The 25,218-nt window shown below is 37.6% G+C and overlaps 1 protein-coding gene across 7 annotated transcripts in view; it reads right to left on the reverse strand.

Annotated features, from left to right (window-relative positions):
• CHD2 (chromodomain helicase DNA binding protein 2) overlaps positions 1 to 25,218 on the reverse strand; it is a 121,018-nt gene that overhangs the window by 43,038 nt on the left and 52,762 nt on the right. For all 7 annotated transcript variants that reach the window (XM_072737212.1, XM_026001500.2, XM_072737214.1 and 4 more), the window contains 7 exons: positions 24,577 to 24,767; positions 13,643 to 13,831; positions 8,309 to 8,471; positions 7,837 to 7,989; positions 5,622 to 5,693; positions 1,876 to 2,025; positions 997 to 1,145 (listed from right to left, as the gene is read on the reverse strand). In XM_072737212.1, the coding sequence (XP_072593313.1) occupies positions 997 to 1,145; positions 1,876 to 2,025; positions 5,622 to 5,693; positions 7,837 to 7,989; positions 8,309 to 8,471; positions 13,643 to 13,831; positions 24,577 to 24,767 (1,067 nt within the window). The remainder of the gene's footprint in view (positions 1 to 996; positions 1,146 to 1,875; positions 2,026 to 5,621; positions 5,694 to 7,836; positions 7,990 to 8,308; positions 8,472 to 13,642; positions 13,832 to 24,576; positions 24,768 to 25,218) is intronic.

Consider the following 25,218-nt stretch of genomic DNA (forward strand, 5'->3'; position numbering starts at 1 on the left):
CAAGTAACCGCCATGAAGTTCTACTATAAAATAGCTACCCTTCACAAAGGGGTGAAATTACTTTTGAAAATATAAATTCTGCCCCAGGAAAAATGATCTCTCAAAGATTTCATTTTTTTATCCCTAGAATGAGTCTGTGATGATAAATCTAACTTAGCAAAAGACTAGAAAATGAATTATTTTCCTGATGCCTTATCTATTACATGATTAAGCAAGAAAATTAGCAACAGTGAAGAAGACAGTTCTTTGCTCTTTGTCTTTTGACTCAGGCAGTTATCATTCACCAAGAATTTTCTTTTTTATTTATTTATCCCCCACGCCCCAACAATTTTCAACCTTCTCATCTCCAGTCTAAAATAAAAGAACTAAGCCTTTCCCATTTAGGTTCTTCTTGAATGGAAGATTATCTGAAAATATTCTATTTAGGGAAGGGCTCATTTGATTTCCACCTGTGACACAAACTGCACAATTGCCACAGAAGACACTGAACAATTTGGCCAAAATATAAACTCAGAGAAATAGCTGTGCTTCTAAAAAAGTCAACTGAAACTTGACTGTTTTCCTTCTACATCTTTCTGTTTTCAATAGGAAAAGTAACAATCTCCATACAAATATTTTTACCAATAATAAGAAAAGAGCTGCCAACTCCATCTGGCAGATTCTTACTACTAATATGTTCAAGGCAACTTTATGTTGGGATGAAAGCCTAATTGAGGGACACAGCTGCCACTGCTGCAGTCATATGTCACAAAAAGCCAAAAAAGCAAGAGAGGGAATAAGAAAGAGAGGTAGCACAGGGTTGAGAGGTAAAAAAGAAAACAGGGAAAACAAGATAAAATGAAAATGACACCTTCTCGTGGTTTTGGCTTGGCCTTTTCTAGGTAATTAATAGGTAACGTCAATTATAGAAAATCCTACTAAAAGGATAAATTCTATCAAATGTTGATGTAAAATCAGTTTGGTTCTGATCACCTCCTCCACCTTTCTAGAACTTACTTGGACCTTCCCGAGTTGTTTTCCAGAACTGTCCGACCAGTAGTATCCATGCGCTGAATCACCAGATGGTCCAATACCATCTTCTTTTTGGCCCGTTCAATGATCTCCTCCTCCACAGTCCCCTTTGTAACCAAGCGATAAATATTTACCTATAGAAAAACAAAATGTTATGTTTATACTTGATCAGCAAAAAAAAAGTTACCTGTCTAAAACCAAAAGATAAGTAAAAAAGACTTATTCTCTTCTACTAAAAATGACTATAAGCAATTCATACAAACAGGCAGCTTAAGTAGATGCAATATTTTTACTCTAACATATTGTAATCTTAAATAAAACTTCCTCTAAAAATTATTACAGCCTAGTCTAATGATAAAAATCTTGCTAAAAAATAGTTTTGCTGATGGAAAGTTTCACCAAACTGAACTGTTGGCCGAGTGCGAAACTTAAGAGTTACCCAATGCTAGAGCAGAGTTTGAGATTCTCACATGAAAAAAACAAGCATGTATTTTCCCAATGTAAATTTAACAATTAAAATTTAACAATTTAAAATTTTTACTGTTAAAAGTAAATTTAACAATTTATCCACATTCAAATAGAAAAACATTCCAGTTCTTAATCTATTCATCATATCTCTTTCTTAGGGTAAACCTGAAACTTACAGGTGACATAATTTTCAAACAGCACAAGAAAATAGTTCCCTAAGAAGTTCATCTGAGCCCCAAAGACACCTCTGTACTAGTTAAAAGACAGGCATCTACCCTTGGGGAAAAGAGAGCAAAACAGGAAAAAAGCATTTTACAAATGTCCTGAAAGGGCTAAACAACACCCCTCTCTTTCCCACCTCACCCAAACCACATCCAGATGTCTCACTCCACTGACCTGCTTCTTCTGACCAATTCTATGGGCTCGGGCTTGTGCCTGCAAGTCGTTCTGGGGGTTCCAGTCAGAGTCAAAGATGACGACTGTGTCCGCCGAAGCCAGATTGATTCCCAGGCCACCAGCCCTTGTCGAGAGCAGGAAACAGAAGTCCTGTACACAATGCAATATACTACTTTATGCAGTGGCCTTCTCAGAAACAGTTTCACAGTCCAATAAGCCCTTATACCTGGAAACCCCTGCAGGTGTGAAGAAAAGTGAGATATGATGGACAAACTTTATGGAAGCTACAAGAAGGCCAGGGACTTGATGGTAGAGTGAATTTTCGTTTCATTAAGCAGGAAGAATCAGTGCAGAGAACTAAGGAGTAAAGCTGATTCTGGTAAGTCAACTGGAACAAAAGAAATAGTGTTCTCTCTGCTAAAACTAGCATTATAAGCAATTAACAAAACCCAGAAAAACTTAATTAGCAAGGGGATCATTCCAGCAAGTTGCCCACACACTCATTTTCAGGTAAAGGTGGATTATACCACATAAGGTAGTTGGTATAAGCAAAGGTACTTTATAGTGAAGTGGCTGAATAGAACAACACTGCATCAACAGATCAGGTACCAGCACTGCTCAGAAGCACAGGGTCCTCGATCAGCACAGCGTACACAAAAAGAAAACCAAAGCACATGTCGCTGAAGAGCCACGTGTGGGAAAGATACAGGCTCTGACATATTCTACACAGCAATAATAAGAGATTGAGCAAGCATGGTATACCTGCCTGCATCTGAGAGCACAGAAAATATGGAGCAGGAGGCAAAAATTAAATTATATGAACCAGAAGAAAAGAAAGCCACAGAGATTTCTGTCTTTAGGGCATTTGATCATGTATGTCAAAGGCTGACACCTTTTTGGCACACAAGTGGTGCTCAAAAGCTGATAGTTCTGAGTTATATTTGATCAATGGGTGTATTTACTATACACAGAAACAATGAAAGGCTCTCCACACTCTAACTAAATCCCACTCACCAGCATCCTGCCACAGAAATGAAAATGGAGAATGATCTCAGAACTTTAAACAAATGCTGAGGCACATATGCTCTGTGATCCATAGAAATACCAAGTGACATCACACTCTCTAATTTGCAGAAGCCTGCAAGTAAATGCTGGAGACTTGAGAACAAGATACCTAAACCAAATAAAATCTGGGATCTGAATAATCATAAATAATTTTCACTGTCACTACTTTCTTTTTTTTTTTTTTAATATTTTTTTTCTTTATTTATGATAGTCACACAGAGAGAGAGAGAGAGAGCCAGAGACACAGGCAGAGGGAGAAGCAGGCTCCATGCACCGGGAGCCCGACGTGGGACTCGATCCCGGGTCTCCAGGATCGCGCCCTGGGCCAAAGGCAGGCGCCAAACCACTGCGCCACCCAGGGATCCCCTGTCACTACTTTCTTTTAAAGATCTATTTATTAGGGGGGGCGAGGAGGCAGAGAGAGGTGGAGAGAATCCTTTTTTTTTTTTAATTAATTTTTATTGGTGTTCAATTTACCAACATACAGAAAAACACCCAGTGCTCATCCCGTCAAGTGTCCGCCTCAGTGCCCGTCACCCATTCCCCTCCAACACCCACCCTCCTCCCCTTCCACCACCCCTAGTTCATTTCCCAGAGTTAGGAGTCTTTATGTTCTGTCTCCCTTCCTGATATTTCCCAACATTTCTTTTCCCTTCCTTTCACTATTATTTATATTCCCCAAATGAATGAGAATCCTTAAACAGACTCCCCACTGAGCACAAGAGTCCAACATGGGGTTCAATCCCAGGACCGTGAGATCATGACCTGAGCCAAAACCAAGAGTTGGACACTCAACCAACTGAGCCAACCAAGCACTCTTTACCATAGATAATGTGAATTAGAAGATGTTATTTGTGTCTATTATCAGACTGAAAAAACAAACTTGATGACATGCAATGCTGCTCAGGGTGAGATAGAATATGCATACACAAATAGTAATGATATAAACTGCTTTGGGAAATTTAACAAAGTATGTGAAAAGCCTTTCTTAAAATGCTCGTATGCTTTCAACACCCCAAAACAACAAAATAAGTGATTAAGTTTAATCATTGGGTTAAATAATAATGGTACAACTATGAGAAAACTTTAGAAACTAAATTTTTTTTTAATCCTTAATGACATGGGAAAAATGATCACAGAATTCTAAATGAAAAGTGACAAAACTATATGCAGAATGATCCCAAATTAGGTGAACATACAGATAATCGGTTTTATCTAGTATGAATGGAAATACATCCAAATGATAAGAATAGCAAGTTGTTTGGGGGTAGGTTGTGCGATTTTTCTTCTTTATACTATCTTTTAAATTTTCTAAAGGTGCATATATTTCCACCCAATGATAAAGTATTTAATTTTTCTTAACAAAAAAGGCTCAGATGTGCAGAATAATGATAGAGAACCTGTATTCTATATATAGTCATGAGGTGGAGAATTGAGAATTATAAAGGCAGCTTTAATAGTGTTTCTCTAAGAAAGGGTAATAAGAAACATTCATACCATTTTTTAAACTAAGAATAGGGAACACAAAACTAGTTTCAATAAATACCAAATCATACACTAGCCTAGCATTTACTGAGTGCTCACTATGCCCCAGGCAGTAAATGCAAGCCTACTGCTTGCATTTAATCTCCAAAGCAGGTATTGAAATTATCATGATTTTACTCGAGGAAACAGAAAAAGAAGGAATGGGAATTAATGGGTGAGCAGTATTCAGTAATCCAATTCCTCTTCTCCTGAACCATTCAGAGCCTCAGTTCTATCCAGATTCACGCCCAAAGCTCCTCAAGTACAGCTAACATTTTAGGGTAAAGAAGCCAGAATGCTATAGTCTAACTGGGACCACATCCATTTCTAGAGGCAGAAGGCATACCATTTTGGAGTAACAGACTGTACAGACAGAGTTTTTAAAGCCCCTCAGAAAGCAGAACATGAAGTCTGTTCCATCTATATGAAGTAGTGGCCCAGGCTTCAGAAGCACTAGCGTTCTCTCCAAAACACTAGTTAGTTCTGGCTCTCTCCACTGCTGCCTTCACCCACACAGGGTGCTGCAGTTACCTCTGCTGAACCTCTTCTCCCCCACTTCTCTCAAATCCCACAGCACTTCACAGCTTGATATGCACGAACTACAATCTTACCATGGTTTCTCACTTCTCTTTAAGCACCCCTTCTATATATGTCTTAAAATCACTTTAGAATGCAAATCCAAGCTGGACAATAGACCATAAGTTATACTGATCATACCAGTAATCCAACACATTTGAGATACAGTAAATGTACTTTACATGCCTCAGTCACCAAAAAAGAACAGATCAGAACCTTCTGATGTAACATACATGTCAAAATTAATTCTACTGACCAGCTTTCCTGACTCTTGCCTTACTGTTTGTTCTCCTAGGTCCAGAAATCTGATGTCTGGAAGCCACTATGGAATACGCAGTTGCTATTAGAACTGCTCTGTCACTAATCCAGACCAGGGCAGATAAACAAGCATGCATATGCTTTTCTGGAATAACAAACAAAATTAAGAGGCATCTTTTATATTAGTGATTTCTCATTTCCTTCCCAAAGCAGGAGAACTTTGCTGTGAACTGTTTCTGAAATGAAATACATTAAAGCCAGAAAGGCTTTCTCCTGGATACAGAGCCCACGCTGCCCAAAAAGCAAAGCCATATATGGTGTACCTCAGACCCATCTGCATTGAAGTGGTCCAGGGCCTGTTTTCGGATTTCTCCCTTGATGGAACCATCCAGACGCTGTAAAAATAAACCACAAGAAAATCATAAGGTAGGCAGATCAGCTATTCTCAGAACATCAGACTTGCAACCTTTATCACTCCAACACCCACTTAGTAAAAATAACCGGAATGCACTGGCAACATCCTGGCAAGGGACATTGCTTAAGCAGCATATTCTACTTGCCCAAGCTCTCTGGTTACAAACCCAAGGTCAAAAGCTTCTGACTCAAAGAACTATCTAGGTCTACCCAAGGATCAGAACGACTGCTAGAACCTCTAATGAGAATGATGGCAACCCAAGCTATGCTCAGAAGCTATGTTTGCTTCTACATCTGTAGGTCCTGAAGAGATTAGGTCACCAGACCACTGGTCATTTTAGCTTGTGCAGAAAATGATCCTTTTTAAATAATGTGACCACAAGTCCCACAGTTATTAAGTGCTACACAAACCAAAAATTCATTTGTACAAGTTTGTTTGTAAACATTCTGCCGTAACATTGAAAGTGTTAAAATTAAGTTGGTCATATATTCCAGCTTTTCCAAAAATTACATTCTGAAATCAGAGCAAAGTGTTTAAGTAGCCAAAGTGCATATTTAAGAAAGCCTCTGGAATTTACTAGCTCTTTTGAGTATGTGTCAGTTCTAGGTTCCAAATATCACCAGGGAAAACCACATGTCAAATAGACACTTGAGAATCACTACCTGTATGCTGTACATGTAAAGTGTTTATTTCTTACTCTTTAAAGATATTTTCACATCTTCCCCTTACAGTCACATCTTGAGATGAACAAAATACCTCATTTTACAGAAGGCAAAACTGACCTGAGAGATGAGGTCAGCTGCCCAGTGATGGAGACACAGGCTGTAGAAGAACCTATATCTCCCCAGCTCAGAGCTCTGCTGACCAGACCCAGAGCTACCAAAAAAACAAGTCAATCACACCTGGGAACGCCCTCTCTTCTTTCTGACTACCAACTCTACTCAGAGCCTTAACCCAAAGATATGTTTACATGGCAGATTCATAGCCTATATTTGATATCAGAAAACCCAAATGCCTTCCTTTTAATATCCCCATTAATAGAAGACAGTAGACATGACAGACTCTAGTGGATCCCAGCCAAATATTCCCTACAGAGAAAACCAATGCATTCTTATTTTATGTGGTATCGAATGATTAGCTTGACCTGAAAGCTCACAGAGATCAGATGCATTGAGAGACAATAATCTTTTTGCAGTGTGCTGGGCTTTTGTTAGTCCATTTTTAAATAACCACAGTATCAAACCATATTCTAAGATAGCTGCAGAAAGACCACACAAAGATATTATGATAGAGCACTGTCTTTCAGGGCATTTTTGAAAGACAATATTAGTGAGTTGAAAGCTTGGCCATCTCCCAGTACAATCACTAACCTCACTTTCTTCAATACCAGACAATTACAGAAGTAGGTTCATAAGTCCAGCCACTCAAAGAAAAAATATTAAGCCAATCTTAAAAGTCAAAAGTCACTATAAAAATGTTATGCCAAAAGTCAAGAAAAATAGCAGATACGTCCATAAACAGATCAGAAAAAAAAGTTTCACACACTCTAACACCCAGAAAAATACTGTGTTGAAGAAACTCATTTCCCCCTTATCTTGTAGGAGACAACTGAGTGAAGATGAAAAGCCACAGTAACAATCTCACAGAGATGAGGGGACCATCACCACCCCTTTCAGGGCCCAGCAAGCTCTCACATGCACCACTCTGCTGAGTTCCCAGCCTCACAGCCAGGGTCAGCTTTCTCCAGGGTGACCGCACAGAACTACTGCCTTTCTCTTCCTAGGATTTGGGCTTCTGGAATTAGGCCCACACCTCCTTCCTCTATAGTGTTAACCAAGATTTTGGAGCTGGAAGATACCATCTCACAGCCTTTACTCTTGTCTGCTTTTCCTCTATCACCCACCTCCGTACCACCCCCTGAAAACCTGAAGGACCTCACATGACCACTTTTATTATAGGTTACTGAAAAGTATGGAAGTAAACACAAAGACCCTCGTGGAACCTTCATCTCAATTTGTTTCTAGCTGAAAAACTTGTTTCCTAACATTAGGATGATTCTGCAAGCAAAGCATACAACTGCAGGGAGGGAGCCAGGAGGGATTCCAATCACTGAACATCCTTACCTGGAAAGGGTAGTGCTTGATCGTCAGGTACTCAGCCAGAATGTCCAACATTCTGACCATCTGGGAGAAGATTAGGACTCTGTTGCCCCTTTCTCGAAGCCTTGTCAACAGTTTATCTAAGAGAATCAGCTTCCCACTGCTCCTGATCAGGGACTGCAGATTGAAAAGACATTCTGATCATTACACTCAAACCCATACTTCAATCTGCCCTTAAAACTGCTAAGAGTTCCTACTTTGACAATCATCTTTCAGCTTGGTGAAGCCCCCTGCCATCTGGCTGACAATACCCAAAATGCTCTTTACCTGGCATCTGTGACATCATTCTTTCCATATTTTTCCTAGTGAACTTTCCTCACCTCTTTTCAAAGCTTCTTTTGACACTCCTTGAAGAGTCATCAAAGGAGGAAAGAAAAGAGCATCTATAGAAACCACAGTGTTTGAGAATTTAATTACAAATACAGAGGCCACGCACCAGAAGAACCTCCTGCCCGTTCTCTCGCTCATTCTCCTCGGGGGGCTTGATCAGGTAGCAGTGGTTACAGCACTTTTTCAACTCCATCACAATATTCAGGAAACCAGATGTGCTGCCTCTTGTCCCTTTGGCAAGAGCCTTATAGTTTCTGGTCAGGATCCACCTATAAATCAAAATAATGATGTCATTCAATTTGAAGAAACAGAGAATCAGAGGTATCAGAAGATTGTGAGAGAGAGCTGTGTTACTGGAAACAGAAAAACCAAAGCAGAAAAGACCTAAGACCGTTAAAAAGGCACAGAGGGATATGGTATTTTGCATCTCCCACCACCTAGGAGACCACTCATGTCTTTGGTCTGATTCAAATGTTAGACTCTGGGAAAACACTGCTCTACTGGGCACTGCAATCTGAACACAGGAAACTAACAAGAGTGAAATAAATACACACACACACACACACACACACGTGTCATACAAGGAGTCACTGAAGCATTCTTTATCACAACATACAAATGGAAGTAAGCTAATAAGGGATTAGTTACATTAAGATTACCATCAGATGGAAGCTATGTACCCGTTTACAAACTGCTATAAAAGGACATTTTACACTATAAAATGCTCAGTAACTATGTTTTATCTCCAAAAGGGAAGGAGAAATGTATGTGTATTCACATATATCCACATGTAAGTTTTAACCACTCTAAAATATTAGAAGTGCTTTTTGTCCTGAACAATGGAATTTCTTTACACTGTTAGCAATCCCAATTTTAGGACTCTCTCAAAGTAGAATGTTCAAGGATTTTAAGTGCTATTTCTAAGAGTAAAGTATTTGAAACACTCTAAATGTCCACCACCAGGGGGCTGGTTGAATAAACTATGATACAGATCCACAATGAAATACTATACATATGTAAAAAGGAAACAAGAATATCTTTATAAACAATGAGAGTGTTCTTCAGCCATCATTAAGTGTAAAATGTAAGGTAAAGAAAAACATGTATAGTATGTTGTCTATATAGGAGAAGGAAACAGCAAAAAAGTTAAAATGTACTTGCTTATATTTTAAAAACTAAAAAATAAAGGAAAAGTAAGCATTTAAATTGATAATTATTATTACCTAAGGGAAAGGTGGACTAGAATGAGAGGACAAGGAAAGAATAGCAGGCTTTGTAGCTTTGCCTTTGGAACTCTACAAATATTGCAAAATATTAGGAAGCAAAATTAAGCAAAGCCAACTTTTAAAAAATAAAACTAAAATGAAATAAATAAACCATTGTATCTAGCTGGTAACGTAACCACAAGTAAAGAAAAGAAAAACTATCTCGAGGGCACCTGGGTGGCTCAGTTGGTTAAGTGTATGCCTTCAGCTCAGGTCATGATCCCAGAGTCCTGGGATTGAGTCCCACACCAGGCTCCAGACTCCTCTGAGCAGGGAGTCTATTTCTCCCTCTACTCCTCCCTCACTTGTTCTCTCTCTCTCTCTCTCTCTCAAATAAATAAAATATTGAAAAAAAAAAAAAAAGGAAAACTATCTCAAAGTACTTTAAGATTCTTATCCATTTCTAGTGGAATATACCTTTAAAAACAAACCAAAAAATATCATTTTACCCTTAACCTGTTTTCGTTATTCACACTGCTGATGGTAATCCTGGCACTATTATTCATTACTAAGACCATATGTGCAATGTTAATTTAAGTTGGTGGAGTTGAGATATGGAATTTTTGGTATGGGGATAAGACCATTAAGGTCAAATAAAATATCTATGTTTCACTGTTTCACTGAAAAAAAAAAAAAAAGATGTATTATCTTTAAAAACAGATTTCCTAAAACAAATAAAAATAAAAACAATTTCCAAATTCTGTCCACTGAAAAAGCCTGGTGATATCCAGTGTGGTTGCAAGTCACAGCTCCAGTACCCAGCCTGAGGCCTCCAAATTTCACTTTCCAATAAAACAGTACACAGAGCTTGTTGGATATATGGCTGACTCCTGCTATGGGGCACAAATGTACTACAAGATGAACGTGAACAATTTGTTCCAGAAAGCAAAAAGCTCTGAGCTTCAAGTAGGATTATGTCAAAAGGACTCAGAATGGACTTGAATGAGCTCCTCCAGGTTAAAAAAGGAGCTATCAAGAATAACGGTCACAGAGTATAAAAAGAATAACAATCACAGAATGAAACACGAATATGCTTATCAATGAATTCATAATCATACCAAAACAAATCTTACTGGTCGAAACCTTTGAAGAAGGGTAGATATAACCTATTGTTTCTTTTAAAGATGTCAAAACTCCAACATGAATGGACTTGAGCATATTATGCTAAGTGAGAGAAGTCAGAATGAGAAAGACAAGTACTATATGATGTCACGTATATGTGGAATCTGAAAAAGCTAAACTCAGAAAAAAAGAATGTAAAATAGTGGTTACCTGGAAATGGGGGAATGGGACAGATACTAAGGGTATGAACCTACAATCTGTAAATAATCCCTAGAGATCTAATGCACAGTATAGTGAATACAGACAATATTGTATTATCATCATCAACCTTGCTAAGACACTAGAACTTAAAGATCGCAACCATTAAAAAGAAAGGGTCATTGTGTAATGTGATGTGGATAGAGGTGCTTAATTATCGCTACAATGGCAATCATCTTCTTACATATGAATGTATCATATATGAGCAACATGTTGTACACATTACATTTTCACATTATATGTCAAATACATCTCAATTTAAAAAACAAGTGAGGTGGGGCACCTGAGTGGCTCATTCAGTTAAGCATCTGCCTTCGCTCACATCATGATCCTAGAGTCTGGGATCAGACCCCATATCAGCCTCCCTGCTAAGCAGGGAGGCTGCTTCTCCCGCTCCTTCTCCCTCTCCTCCCTGCTTGTGTTCCCTCTTGCTATTTCTCTCTCTCTCAAAAAATAAATCCAATCTTTAGGAAAAAATTAAAATTAAAAACCACAGAGGCACCTGGCTGGCTTAGTTGGTAAAGCATGCAACTCTTGATCTTGGGGTTGTAGGTTCAAGCACCACGCTGAGTGCAAAAATTACTTAAGAATAAAATCTTAAAAAAAAATAATTTTAAAATAATAGATTTTTGGGATCCCTGGGTGGCGCAGCGGTTTAGTGCCTGCCTTTGGCCCAGGGCGCGATCCTGGAGACCCGGGATCGAGTCCCACGTCGGGCTCCCGGTGAATGGAGCCTGCTTCTCCCTCTGCCTGTGTCTCTGCCTCTCTCTCTCTCACTGTGTGCCTATCATAAATAAATAAAAATTAAAAAAAAAAATAAATAACAGATTTTTAAATGCCAAGAATCAAGAAGAATCATGCATTTATTCTGTCTTTCCTAAATGAACTGCTCCTCACCTGATATGGTAAAGTTTCTTTTTGTAGTATTCCAGCTAATAAACAGAGAGTAATAAAATTTAAATATCACCAGTTTGTAATCCCTAATGAATTAATGACCTAGGCAATGCATACTATTACTTGCTAATATCAAAAAAAGACAATAATCTATTGTGAAAGAATGTACCTTTGCATTCTATGAAATACTCATATTGAATCTGAGTCTAATCAAGCCTCTACATTTATCTGTAAATATGAAGGGTTCAGAGAAAAATGTTAAATAATGCCATGAAGCTGGAATCAGCTAAGTCCAGGCTGTAAAAAATATCCACAGAACACAGACTCGGGGGACACCTGCGTGGCTCAGCAGTTGAGCATACGCCTTTGGCTCAGGGCGTGATCCTGGGGTCCATCAGGCTCCTTGCATGAAACCTACTTCTCCCTCTGCCTATGTCTCTGCCTCTCTCTCTCGGTGTCTCTCATGAATAAATAAATAAAATCTTAAAAAAAAAAAAAAAAAAAGATCTCTCTCAACAACTTACAAATATGCAACGGTATTATCACCACAGCCTCCGTGCTGCATGTTACATCCTAATGACTCATTTATAACTGGAAGTCTATACCTTTTGACCCCCTTCACTCATTTCTCTCACCCCCACCCTCACTTCAGCCTCTGGCAACCATTTTTCTGTTCTCTGTACCTATTAGCTCAGTTTTGTTGTTACCACTGTTAACTCATAAAACAGTGTTCATCTTTTAGAGATATACAGAAATATTTGATTGATAAGTGCCTGAAACAGGCTTTAAATGATCTAAGGGTGGACATGAGGATGCAAAAGAAGACAACGTGAACTGAGACTGGCCATGTCAATAACTGAAGCTGGACTATGGGTATGTAACTACTTCTTATTCCATTTTTGTACATATCTTAGATTTCCCCTAAGAAAAAGATTTTTTAAAGTCAATATAGTGTTAGGCAAAAGGGTCAGACAGTAATTTTTGAAAATTACAATCTTGTTTTTTTTATTCAGTTGCATTTAGAACAAGCAGGGAATATTAGAAAGGCTACCACGTTTTAACTGTAAAAGACCGTAATGTTCACAGCATGTAATTATTTCCAATCATTCCAGATTCAACTTTAAATCATCAAAACTAAAGCACATTATTTACCACTCCCTGTCCTAAACCCAATATTTTGCCCATCATAACCTAAACCAAGTCCACAACCTGCCTGGGCCACTTGGGAGTGCCAGAAAGGAGAGCATCTTCCCCTTCCAGCACATAATGGAGAACTTTTCCTTCTGAACTTTCACAGAGTCCTGCATACGCCTCGGTTATTAAACAACACTGTTTTAAATCCTTGTCTCTATTCTGTCTTTCCTCTTAAGCAACACTTCTGGCAGAAACACATTCCACTCATCTTCATACTCTCAGTATCTAGCAGAATGCCTGACACATTGCAGAATCTTGGTAAATGACTGAAAGAATAGTGGAGAAGAAATGGATTAGTGAGTGAAATACGCCTGCCTGTTGGAGGGGATTAGCACCAAGATTTACCATATACTTCAGACCACATACAGAATGGAAAGTGCTGTGTGCAAATTCTCATCCAAATAAAAAAGCAAAAACAATAAAACTTCTTTCTAACCATGAATATATTGCTATTCACATCTGTTAGGCATCACTGAAAAAAGCAGCTTGTCAACTGTCTATCTCATGGCCCCTTTGTTTTTGTTTTGTTTTGTTTTAAGATTTATTTTTTTATGATAGACGGAGAGAGAGAGAGAGAGACAGAGAGAGGCAGAGAGAGAAGCAGGCTCCATGCCGGGAGCCAGACGTGGGACTCAATCCTGGGTCTCCAGGATCAGGCCCTGGGCTGAAGGCAAGCGCTAAACAGCTGAGTCACCCAGGGATCCCCCCTCAGGGCCCCTTTGTATGGGTATTAATCCTACTGCAGGGTGACCCAGCCCACAGCTTACTTGTAATACTGCTTCTGCAGAGCAGACATCTCCACCCTGAGGATCTGTTCCACTTTGGCAGGAAGGGATTTCTCCACATCCTTTTTGACTCTCCGGAGGAGGAAGGGCTCCAGCACCTTATGGAGACTCTGGTAGCCATTCTCCCTCCCTTTCCCATGGTCCTCTTCAAAATCTTCCCAGAATTCAAACCTGGAAATAAAACAGGACAGCAATTGTTACAGAAGCAACCAGGAAGGGGGAAAAAAAATTTTTTTTTCAAACTATAATTTTAATTAACTAAATGGGAAAAAAAAAATCCGTAAAAAAATTTTTTTAAAAAAGACTCTTTCCTATAAGGAAATATAAATTTTACCAGTCACTAACTCGTGAACACAAGAGACGGGAAAACACAAAGGAAAGGGACCACCTGAATCAATTCCATCTGTCTGTATTGGGTAACATTAAGTTTCCAATTCTCAGACTGGGTCTAGAAGTCACAAGATATTTCAGTGGAACATGCAATGTGGGGATCCCTGGGTGGCGCAGCGGTTTGGCGCCTGCCTTTGGCCCAGGGCGCGATCCTGGAGACCCGGGATCGAATCCCACATCAGGCTCCCGGTGCATGGAGCCTGCTTCTCCCTCTGCCTGTGTCTCTGCCTCTCTCTCTCTCTCTCTGTGACTATCATAAATAAATAAAAAATTTAAAAAAAAAATTAAAAAAAAAAAAAAAGAACATGCAATGTGTATATAAGTATAGACAAGTTATTGTCATGTAACATTCTGCAGAAAAAATTGTAAGCTATCTGTAAAGCTGCAATTTCTTGGGAAAACAAATTCAGAGGTAAGAGAATTAGTGGCAATATTACAGCTGTCACTACTCAAAGGTGAAAGTTTATTACATAATTTTCATCAATAATCTTCACAGTTTATAGATGAAAAAAATTAATGAATTATGATAACAGTAAACAAGACCATGGCCCCCAAACAAGAATAGCAATATGAGTGATGCCACTTTAATAGCATTAGAACTTGGGGACAGAAGTTTTACTAATAAATTTTAAAACCTGTCACCATAGTAATTCTGCCTCAACTCAATAGACAAAGGTTTCTCTTGTTTAAATCTTAATTCAATCATCTCTGATTTACTAAAAGACCTATGGCAGAAGTCCAGAATAGGACACTGTGAACAGATTTCTTTCAAAAACAAAACAAAACAAAACAAAACAAAACAAAACAAAGAAAGAAAGAAAGAAAGAAAAAGAAAGAAAGAAAGAAAGAAAGAAAGAAAGAAAGAAAGAAAGAAAGAAAGAAAGAAAGAAACTTCTTTCATGAGGATTGAAAAAAAAAAATGTGCATTGTTCTGCCACTAGAAAGCCAGGGAAGCACTTGGAAGAACCAGCTGGGTCCTATGTGCATAAGGATGGATGCTCCACAGGGGAGAAGAGGCCATGGAAGAAGGCTAGAACTGAAAGCTCAATCAGTCACTGCTTCCCAGTCTGCCTTCTGACACCAGGTGGCCCTCCTCTGCTGATGTCAATCACACCCCAGAAGACAGAATAGCTCAACATTATCTAGAGCTCTGGAGGACTCAATAAGGATCTGCCCTCTGAGGAGATGGAAAGTCAGAGCACAGATGCCAGTGCCGCCAGAGACTACAATGGCATCAACAGAGTCTGCTGCCATTTCTGAACGGATAAATGGCCTTGCATTATATCAGGTACTGGGAGGTAGGTCTACACCAGCCTCAGTAACGCCTGGTAACACGCAAAATAGCCACCCTTAGGGAAGTGGACAAAAAGAACTTTTAGGGTAGGAATCTAAAAACGTCAAAGCTTACAGCCTGATAAAGTTAACATAAGTTGTATTTTGTCACTGCTATGCAAATACTCCAGGAACAAAACTAAGTGAGGAATTAAAAATAGTAAGAGGATTAAAAGGAACAATGCCAACTGAACTATCTCAATGCTAGGGTTGGCAGGTCACCCACAAAATGTATGAAACGACTGGAAAACAGGGACTATCACTATATCAAGCTATTCTCTGAAAAGCTGGGAGACAGTTTCAAGAAAATGTTTCAATTTACTTAACACTCATTATCATGAATTACTATTATATTAGTCTAAAAACTTAAATACAAACCTTATTTACAAGATTTACTTCCCCTACTGTTTCAGGCAACAAATACTTTCACCTGCCTAGTGTATTCTTACTAAACTTAAAGTTAATATGACACACTATTTCTTTATATACATGCTGAATGGTTTATGAATGGTCTATGGCTGCTTTCTCTCTAAACAGCAGAGATGAGTAGCTGTAACTGAGACCATAATGCCTACAAGCTAGAAATCTTTCTTATCAGGTCCCTTATGAAAAAGTTTGCTGTTCCCTGCAATAGAACTGCAAACTTAAAATACTACATACATAAAAGATATAGGGCTACAGCAGTGAACTTAATAATGGCATCATGCCATGACCTAGAGATTATTTTAGATATATCCCTGTTGTTAACCTGCGTACATAGGTCTCTCACGAAAGTAGGGGCAATTTTGGTTACTTCAATTTTCTAGACTTTGGGGTTTTAGAAAATAGAAGTTCACTCTACTGAGGAATAACAAAGAAGAAAATTAAATCAGAGCAGTGAAAATTGTATGTTAGAAGTCATGTGATAAATATGTGAAGGGAAAGGTACAAAAAAAAAAAAAATCAGACTGGCCTAGACAGCAGAAACAAAAGCAAAGCAAAGCAAAACAAAAACCATTTCTTACATGAAACGGTCACATCTCTAAAATATGCTCTATCAAGTTATTTTGTGGAATGGGTATGCAGTACACTTTGCAAGTGATTATAAACTCAATTTTTCGGGCTTGCCTTATCTTTTTCTACCTTTATTACCAAGCCCTGTGCTTTGCCAAATAGTACATACAAACTAATTGATTGGCATATATTTACAATAAGGGTAGTGATCAAATTTATAAAAATGGTGGTAGTCTGGTCAAAGCCACCATGCAGGAAAGGAAACAGCATTTCAGTTGGCTAAAATGAGAACTAATTTCTGAATTTAAAAAATGATGGCCTGTCATAATCAAGGAGGTGAAGGTTCAAAAGTTATCTGACCAAACTTAATTCCTTTCTATCCACTAATACTTCTTCAATGGATCATTTCTTTGAAAGGACTAAGTGGTGCCACAAAACCATCTGGAACCTAAGAAACTACTGGTAAGGATGGGGAAAATACTGCACAGGATTTGGTCACCCGCCCAGCAAAGCTCAAGCAGAAACAAAGGTTAAATCTTAACTCAACTAATGGAGTTATATGCACATTTGTGGAAAACAATCTTTTAAAAAATGTTTGAAAATGACAGTATTTTAAAAACAAAGTTTTCAAGAGAAAAAGCTCTCTTACACACACACACACACACACACACACACACACACTTGCATTTCTTTTTTTTTTTTTTTTTAAGATTTATTTATTTATTCAGAGAGAGAAAGAGAGGCAGAGACACAGGCATGGGAAGAAGCAGGCTCCATGCAGGAAGCCTGACGCGGAACTCGATCCCAGGTCTCCAGATCACACCCCAGGCTGCAGGCGGTGCTAAACCACTGGTACTTCCATATATATGGTACTTCCGGTGTACCAAAAAGATCTAATATGAAAAATTTAAATACACATGAAAATTCTTCATTTCAGAAAACAAAGATTAATAACAAATAATTGAAAACCAGGTAGCCCAGGTGGCTTAGCAGTTTAGCACTACCTTCAGCCTAGGGTATGATCCTGGCAACTCCGGATCGAGTCCCATGTCGGGCTCCCTGCATGGAGCCTGCTTTCTCCTTCTGCCTGTATCTGTGCCTCTCTCTCTCTGTCTCTCGTGAATAAATAAACTCTTAAAAAAATGTAACCAATAATTGAAAATCTTGACTAGTTCTGAACTTTTATACATTATCTGTTTTACAACACTTGTACCTTTGAAAAGCACACTTTATAAAAACACAGCCTTCTACTAATACATCATGAATAGGTTACTCATTACAGAATGTACAGCAGAATGTTTAAAAAAAAGAAGAGGGCCTGGCGGTGGGGAGGATGGGGTAATTGGATGATGAGCATTAAATTGAGAGCACTTGAAGTAATGAGCACTGCGTGTTGTATGCAACTAATGAATCACTAAGTTCTACCTCTGAAACTAAAAATCAGATTAGAAAAAAAGAAGGCAACTGCCTCCATCCTTAGGCAGTATCCACTCACAGAGCTCTGCAGAAAGGACAGAAGACCCAGGTGAGCAACAGGACAGACAAGACAGCAGCAATGAGACGGGGATGGGTGAAACATCACAGGAAAAGGAATCTCCTATAGAACGGTGTTTCTTGACTGGTGATGAATCTGCCTCCTGGGAAGGCCTCGAGACATTTTTGGTTACTGAAACTGAGAAAGGGGGCAGCTACTGGCATGTGAAGTAGTGGCCAGGGATGCTGCTAAACACCTTCTAATACAAAGGACAGCCCCTGACAAAAAAAGAATTATCCAGCTCAATGTTAATAGTGCTGAGGATGAGAAATGAGAAACGCTGCTCTGAGAGAAGGCAGAGGAAGGAAGGGTGTCCAGGGGGCCCCCCACTCCCAAAAGCACACCCCCATCAACAGGATGCCTGCAAACACAGGAAATAGTTTAAGCCTATTCTACTAACAGCTATAGTGAGGCCAGCACAGTCAAAGTGGTCAAGTTTCTCTACCCATCTTCTGAAGAGTCTTAAATTATCCTTGAAAAATAAAAGTGAAAGAAGGACAGTCACAAACAAATGAAAACACAGAATTTGTTGCTAGTTGGTCTGCCTTACAAGAAATACTAAAGAAGTCATTTAGGCTAAAAAGAAATAATACCTAATGGCAAGCTGAATCCACAAGAAGAAATAAAGATCACTGGAAATAATAAAATAAATGTGCAATATGAAAGACTATGTAAGTACATTTTTCTCTTTTCTTAATTTCTTTAAAAAACAAGCCTGAATAAAGCAATAAATTGATCACTGTATTCTTGAGTTTACACTTCATGAAGCCATACTGGAGAAAAGCTCTATTTTACCAGAAGTAGGTCAGCATTAATCTGAAGACTGTGATGAGATGCACACTAAAAGCCCCAGCAACCAGTAAGAAAATACTTTTAACAAAATCAATTAACAGCATAATTAAAATGACACACTAAAAATAATCGTTGAGACAAAAAAGGCAGTAAAGGAGAAACAGAAACAAAAAAGATACAAGACATATGGGGGGGGAGCAAAATACTAGACATAAATTCAATCACTGCAATAATTACATTAAATGTGAATGAACTAAACCCTTTAATCAAAAGGCAGAGATTATCAAACTATATTAAAAAAGGAAGATCCAACTATATTCTGTCTATAAGAGACATATTCTAGAATCATTAAAAGTAGTTGAAAGTAAAGTGATGGAAAACAGTATACCATGCAAACAGTTACCAAAAGAGAACTAAAGAGCTGTCATATCACACAAAATAGATCTAAGGAACAAGAAATATTACTAGAGATAAAGAGACATTTCCTGAAAAAAGATTAATACATCAAAAACATAGAACAATTCCAAATGTGCACAAACCTAACACACAAACCCCTCAAAATACATGAAAGAAAATCTCACAGAACCGAAAGAAGTAGATCACTCAACAACTATAATTATATATCTAAATGTTTAACTGTCAATATTAGAGAGAACGAGACATGAAGTCAGCAAAGGCATGTAAAAAATAAATTTTAAAAAAGGTATGTAAGACTTGAGTAAAACTATTTATTAACGAAGTTAATATAACAAATTCTACCCTAGGAAAGCAAAATATTCTTCTTTTCAAGTGCACAAAGAACATTCTCCAAAATAGGAAACATACCAGACAATATAACAAGTAACAGTAAATTCATTTAAAACACGTTCAAAAAATAAATAAATAAAAATAAAAAATAAAACACATTCAATAAGACAAAATTAAATTATGAATCATTTGGGATCCCTGGGTGGCGCAGCGGTTTGGCGCCTGCCTTTCGCCCAGGGCGCGATCCTGGAGACCCGGGATCGAATCCCACGTCAGGCTCCCGGTGCATGGAGCCTGCTTCTCCCTCTGCCTGTGTCTCTGCCTCTCTCTCTCTCACTGTGTGCCTATCATAAATAAAATAAAAAAAAAAATAAAAAAAAAAACATTTAAAAAAAAAATTATGAATCATTTGGGAAGTATCTAAATATTTTTAATTAACCAACACACTTAAAACAAACCCATGCACCAAAGAAGTAATCACAAGAGAAAACAGATGAAAACTGAATGAAAGCCAAAAACACATGTATCAACATTCGCTGAATGCTGCTAAAGCAGCACAGAGAAGGTAACCTACACCATTAAACACCTATATTAGGAAAAAGGAAAAAAAGCCTTACATCAATAATCTAAGCTTCCACCTAAAGAAAAAAGAAAATGAGAACATTAAATAAAAGACAATAATAAGGATGAGAACAGAAATTTGTGAAATAGAAAACAAAACAAAATAAAGTCAAAAGTTGGTTTCTTTGAAATATCCTTCTTCAGATTGTTAAACTCTTACCTGAAATGACCAAGAAAAAAAGGCAAGACACAAATTACCACAATCAAAACTTACTGAGATCACAATATATCCTTCAAAAGTAAAAGGATCATGAAGAAACACTATGACATTATGCCAATAAATCAGACAACTTAGACAAAATGGACAAATTCTTAGAGACACAGATTAACAAAACTAAATGAAGAAACAGACAGAAAACCTGAATAGATCTGTAACTAGAAACTGAATTAGTCAGTTTTCCCACAAAGAAAAGATAGGGCCCACAAGGCTACACAGGTGAATCCTATCAAATATTTTAAGAAGTAATACCAATCCTAATGAATTCTTTCAGAAAATAAAGGAAGAATGAACATTTTCCAATTCATTCTATTATCCTGATACCAAAGCCAGGCAGACATCACACAGGCAGGCATAGAACTAGAGACTAATATCCATCAAAAAACACAGATGCTTGTCTTTGATTAAGTGGTCAATAAAGTATTAAACACACACACAGATCCAACAGTCTTTAACAAAACAGTAGCAAAATGAATCTAGAAACACATTAAAAGGATACAACATCATGACTAAGTCAGATATATCACAGGAATGAAAGGTTGTCTTAAAATCCATAAAGTAACTAATATAATATACCATATAGGCAGAAGAAAGAACAAAAACCATAGTCATTTTAATAGACCCAGGAAAAAAAATACCATGTGACAAAATCCAACACTTATTCATTATAAAAACTCTCAAAACCTTGGAAGAAAATGTCCTCAGCCCAAAAAGGTATTTACAAAAATTCTACAGCTAACATCCTGTTCCCAACTGTATTCAACATGGATGTTACAGAGAATAAATACCACAGGCCAGGAAATAAGAAGCATCCATCCACATTGTAAAAGAAGCATAACTTCTTTTACTTGGAGGTGTGATCCTATATCCAAAAAAACGCTAAGAAATAAACAAACAATAACAAATACAGTTGAATTTTTGCAAGTTCATAGGATATAAGATAGCTAATAAACACTCAGGTACTTGGGATGCCTGGGTGGCTCAGCAGTTGAGCGTCTGCCTTGGCTCAGGAGCGCAATCCCAGAGTCCCAGGATTGAATCCCACATTGGGCTCCCTTCATGGAGCCTGCTTCTCCCTCTGCCTATGTCTCTGCCTCTCTCTGTCTCTCATGAATAAAAAAAATAAAATATTTTTTAAAAAAGACAAAACTCAGTTACTCTATTACAATCTGAACATTAGATAAAAAAACAATTCCACTTAAAATCAAAATAAGTAGGAATAAATTTAACAAAAGAAGTATATAAGACTTATACACTGAAAACTATTAGACACTATTGAGAAAAATTACAAAAGATCTACATAAACAGGAAACTTTCTGTGATGATAGCTTAGAAGGCTCAATACTGTTAAGATGATAATTCTCTCTAAATCAGTATCTCTATTCAACACAATGCCTACCAAATTCTAGCAGAACTTTTTTCCTTTCCGAAATTAACAAGCTGATCCTAAAATGCCTTTGGGAATACAAAGGATCTAGAATAGCCAAAATAATTTTGGTAAAGAGGAACAAAATTGAATTTATATTTCACCATTTAAAAAAACAGTATACAGCCATAGTAATCAAGACAGTGAGGCATCAGCATTAAGGGCAGAAATACGTATCAGTAGATCAAAACTGATAAACCACAAATAGAACCTTACATTCATGATCTCAACTGATTTTCAACAACAGTATCAAGGCAATTCAATAAAGAAAGGTTATTTTCAACAAATGGCACTAGGACAACTTCCAAAATCCCACTGCAAAAAAATGACCTTAAGTCCTCATACTTTACCCTATCAACAAAAAATAATGCTAAAACAGAACAGAGACCTAAGCATAAGAATTAAAATTCCTATAAGAAAATAAAGAATAAAGTCTTTGTAACTGTAGGTTGAGCAAATATATTATTTTATATTATATATATTTATATATATAAATATATAAATATATAATATATATAATAATATATATTATAATAATATAATATATAAATATATAATATATATAATATATATTTTTATATTATTTTATAGGACATTAAGCAGAATCCATTAAAAAAACTGGTAAGATTGGTAAGATTATACTTTATCAAATTAACAGACTTTTTGCTCTTCAAAAGACAACATTAAGAAAAGAGACAAGCCAGATTGGAACAAAATACTTGCAAATCATAAAGTACTGAATCTGGAATACAAGGAAGGACCTCTTCAACTCATGAAACAACATAATTTAATTACACAGACATTTCACCAAAGATACACAAATGGCGAATGAATACATGAAAAAATGTTCAACATTATTAGTCATTGTAAAAATGCAATTCTAAGCCACAATGAGGTATCACTACACTCCTACCAGAATTACCAAAATCCAAAAGACTGACAATACACCAAGTTTTGGTGATAATACAGAGAAACTAAAAATTCAGACATTTATGGTGGGAATGGCAACAGGAAAACAGCCTTGCCTGGTAGCTTAAGTTAAACACATACTTTCCAAACAACCGGCAATTTCAAAAGTTCTAATGAAGATAAATAAAAACACATGTCCACACACAGACACAACAGGCCCAAACTAAAGCAACCAAAATGTCCATCAACTGGTGACTGGACAAACATATGAAAGAATAGTACTCAACTTTAAGAGACTAACTCCTGATAAATTCTGTGACACAGGTAAATCTCAAAAATATTATGCTAAATGAAACAAGCCAAAAACAAAAGACTACGTATTAGGACTCCATTTATATGAAATTTCTAGAAAAGTTAAATCTCTAGAGATGAAAGTCAATTAGTGATTGCCTAAGGCTAGAGGTAGAAGCAGAAATTAACTACAGACAAGAGGGAACTTTTCTGGGTGAAGAAAGTATTCTAAAACTAGATAATGATGGGTGCACAACTCCAGAAATTTACTAAAAAATACTGAATTGTATACTCACAGTCATGTATCTTATGGTATGTAAACTATCTCAACAGTGTTTATAAAACGTTAACAACACATGGGGGAAGGGGCCTCCTTTATGGTTTTAATTACACTATCCAAAATGCCTTGCTCAGTTTATGGCACATAGTACGCACTCAAATCTTTTCTGAGTTAAAATAAAAAAATTGTGGAGCATTTCCCTGTCAATTGGACAACCCTTGACCGTTTACTGCATACCAGAAACTACTGCAGGCCACAGAGACCGTCAATGAATTACGTAAACAAGATCCCTGATGCTTCTGATACGTAAAAAAAAATTTTTTTAAGATTTTATTTATTTATTCATGAGAGATACAGAGAGAGAGGCAGAGACACAGGCAGAGGGAGAAGCAGGCTCCATGCAGGAAGCCTGACGTGGGACTCGATCCTGGGACTCCAGGATCACGCCCTGGGCTGAAGGTGGCACTAAACCTCTGAGCCACCAGAGCTGCCCCCTGATATGTAATTTAATGACATGAGGTGAACGAGGAAGAAATGAGGAAAGGGAGGTGCTGTGAAGAAAATAAACAGGGTAGGGTGACATGCCTGTCCCACAGGCAGCTTCAGTTAGGTGGTCTGAGGAGACATCTAAAAGGAGGTGGTCATATAGGCTGAGGCAAAAACGTTAAGACGGCCATGTGAAGATGAGGAGGAGGGAGAACATTGCAGACAGAGAGTGGCAGGGCCATGGCACACTACAGGTACAGAGAGATGACAGACTGGCTGAAGCAGAAGGAGTGGTGAACAAAGCGGGATGGGATGAGTCAGAGTACTATGAAGGACCACATGGGGCAGGGTCTTCCAAGTTAAGGTAACAAATTTAGAATTCATTCCAAGGATCACTGAATACCATTGGGTAAGTTTTAAGAAACGTGCATATCATCTCTCCCATAAAAATCTTCTCAATAAAAGACATTCCATGATTCCTTAATAAGTTAAAGATCTGAATAATACCCAATGCTGATGGCTTCTGTTATCAAAGCTTTGGGTTTAAGATATTAATGCTATCAGACTGTGTATCTTATATACTTCATTTCAATTACTGATTACCTTATAAGAATAGGGAGAAGGTCTGAGGTTACCTATTTACCAATTATTTCCTCAAAGCATTAAGTGATTGATTTACATCTGCTAGGTAACAGGCTTTCCTCCTTGACATGCTCAATTCTGTGCCTCCTACCATTTATTATGGAACATTTTACTAATTTTGTTCCTGCACCAGTTTAATGTTTTGCTGTCCCCAAATCATGCCATCTGTTTTCCCTAAGGTCTATTTTTAAAAAGTTAAGAAGCATTGGCATTTCAGACATTCTGCATCTTTCGAAATACACAGGAAGGAGCTTACTTCTCCGGCATAATAAAGTGCAGCAAGGACCAGAGCTCTTTGAGGGAATTCTGAAGAGGGGTCCCCGTAATCAGGAGCCTATGGTGGGACTTGAAATCAATCAGAGTTTTATACAATAAAGAGTCATCATTCTTCAACCGATGGGCTTCATCCACTCCCAGAAAGGCCCAGTTAATACTGCCCAGCACAGTCTAAAGTAAAAACAAAACAGAACGAGCCACCAGGTCAGAAGGGAACCCAAAAGTACTTTCAACTGTTAATTATCTCTGTACAAATACCATCACAAAGGTATACATAGAAACATTTATTCTTCACATACTTAAATTATATTAGGACTGCTCTGTTTATTCTGTTTTTGGCCAGATTGGTGTCTACTCAGAAGAGCATATCACCACCATCACTTTTGAGTTATTCAGGGGGAAAAGGGAGTCTTTTATGCCAAGTGTTGCTGCATGCCCCACAGCAAGAACACAAAAATTGGTATGCTGGGCAAAAACAATACAAAAAAAAAAAAAAAAAAAAAAACCAAACCATGATTTTGCAGTCTCTCCTTAAATAAGATTCTTCTCTGCCTATTCTCCACCCCAACCCTGAAGCACAGAAACACTTAAGAGCCACCAAATTGAACTCATTTACACTTAT

This window comes from Vulpes vulpes, chromosome 14, assembly GCF_048418805.1.
Source record: "Vulpes vulpes isolate BD-2025 chromosome 14, VulVul3, whole genome shotgun sequence".
Lineage (NCBI taxonomy): Eukaryota > Metazoa > Chordata > Mammalia > Carnivora > Canidae > Vulpes > Vulpes vulpes.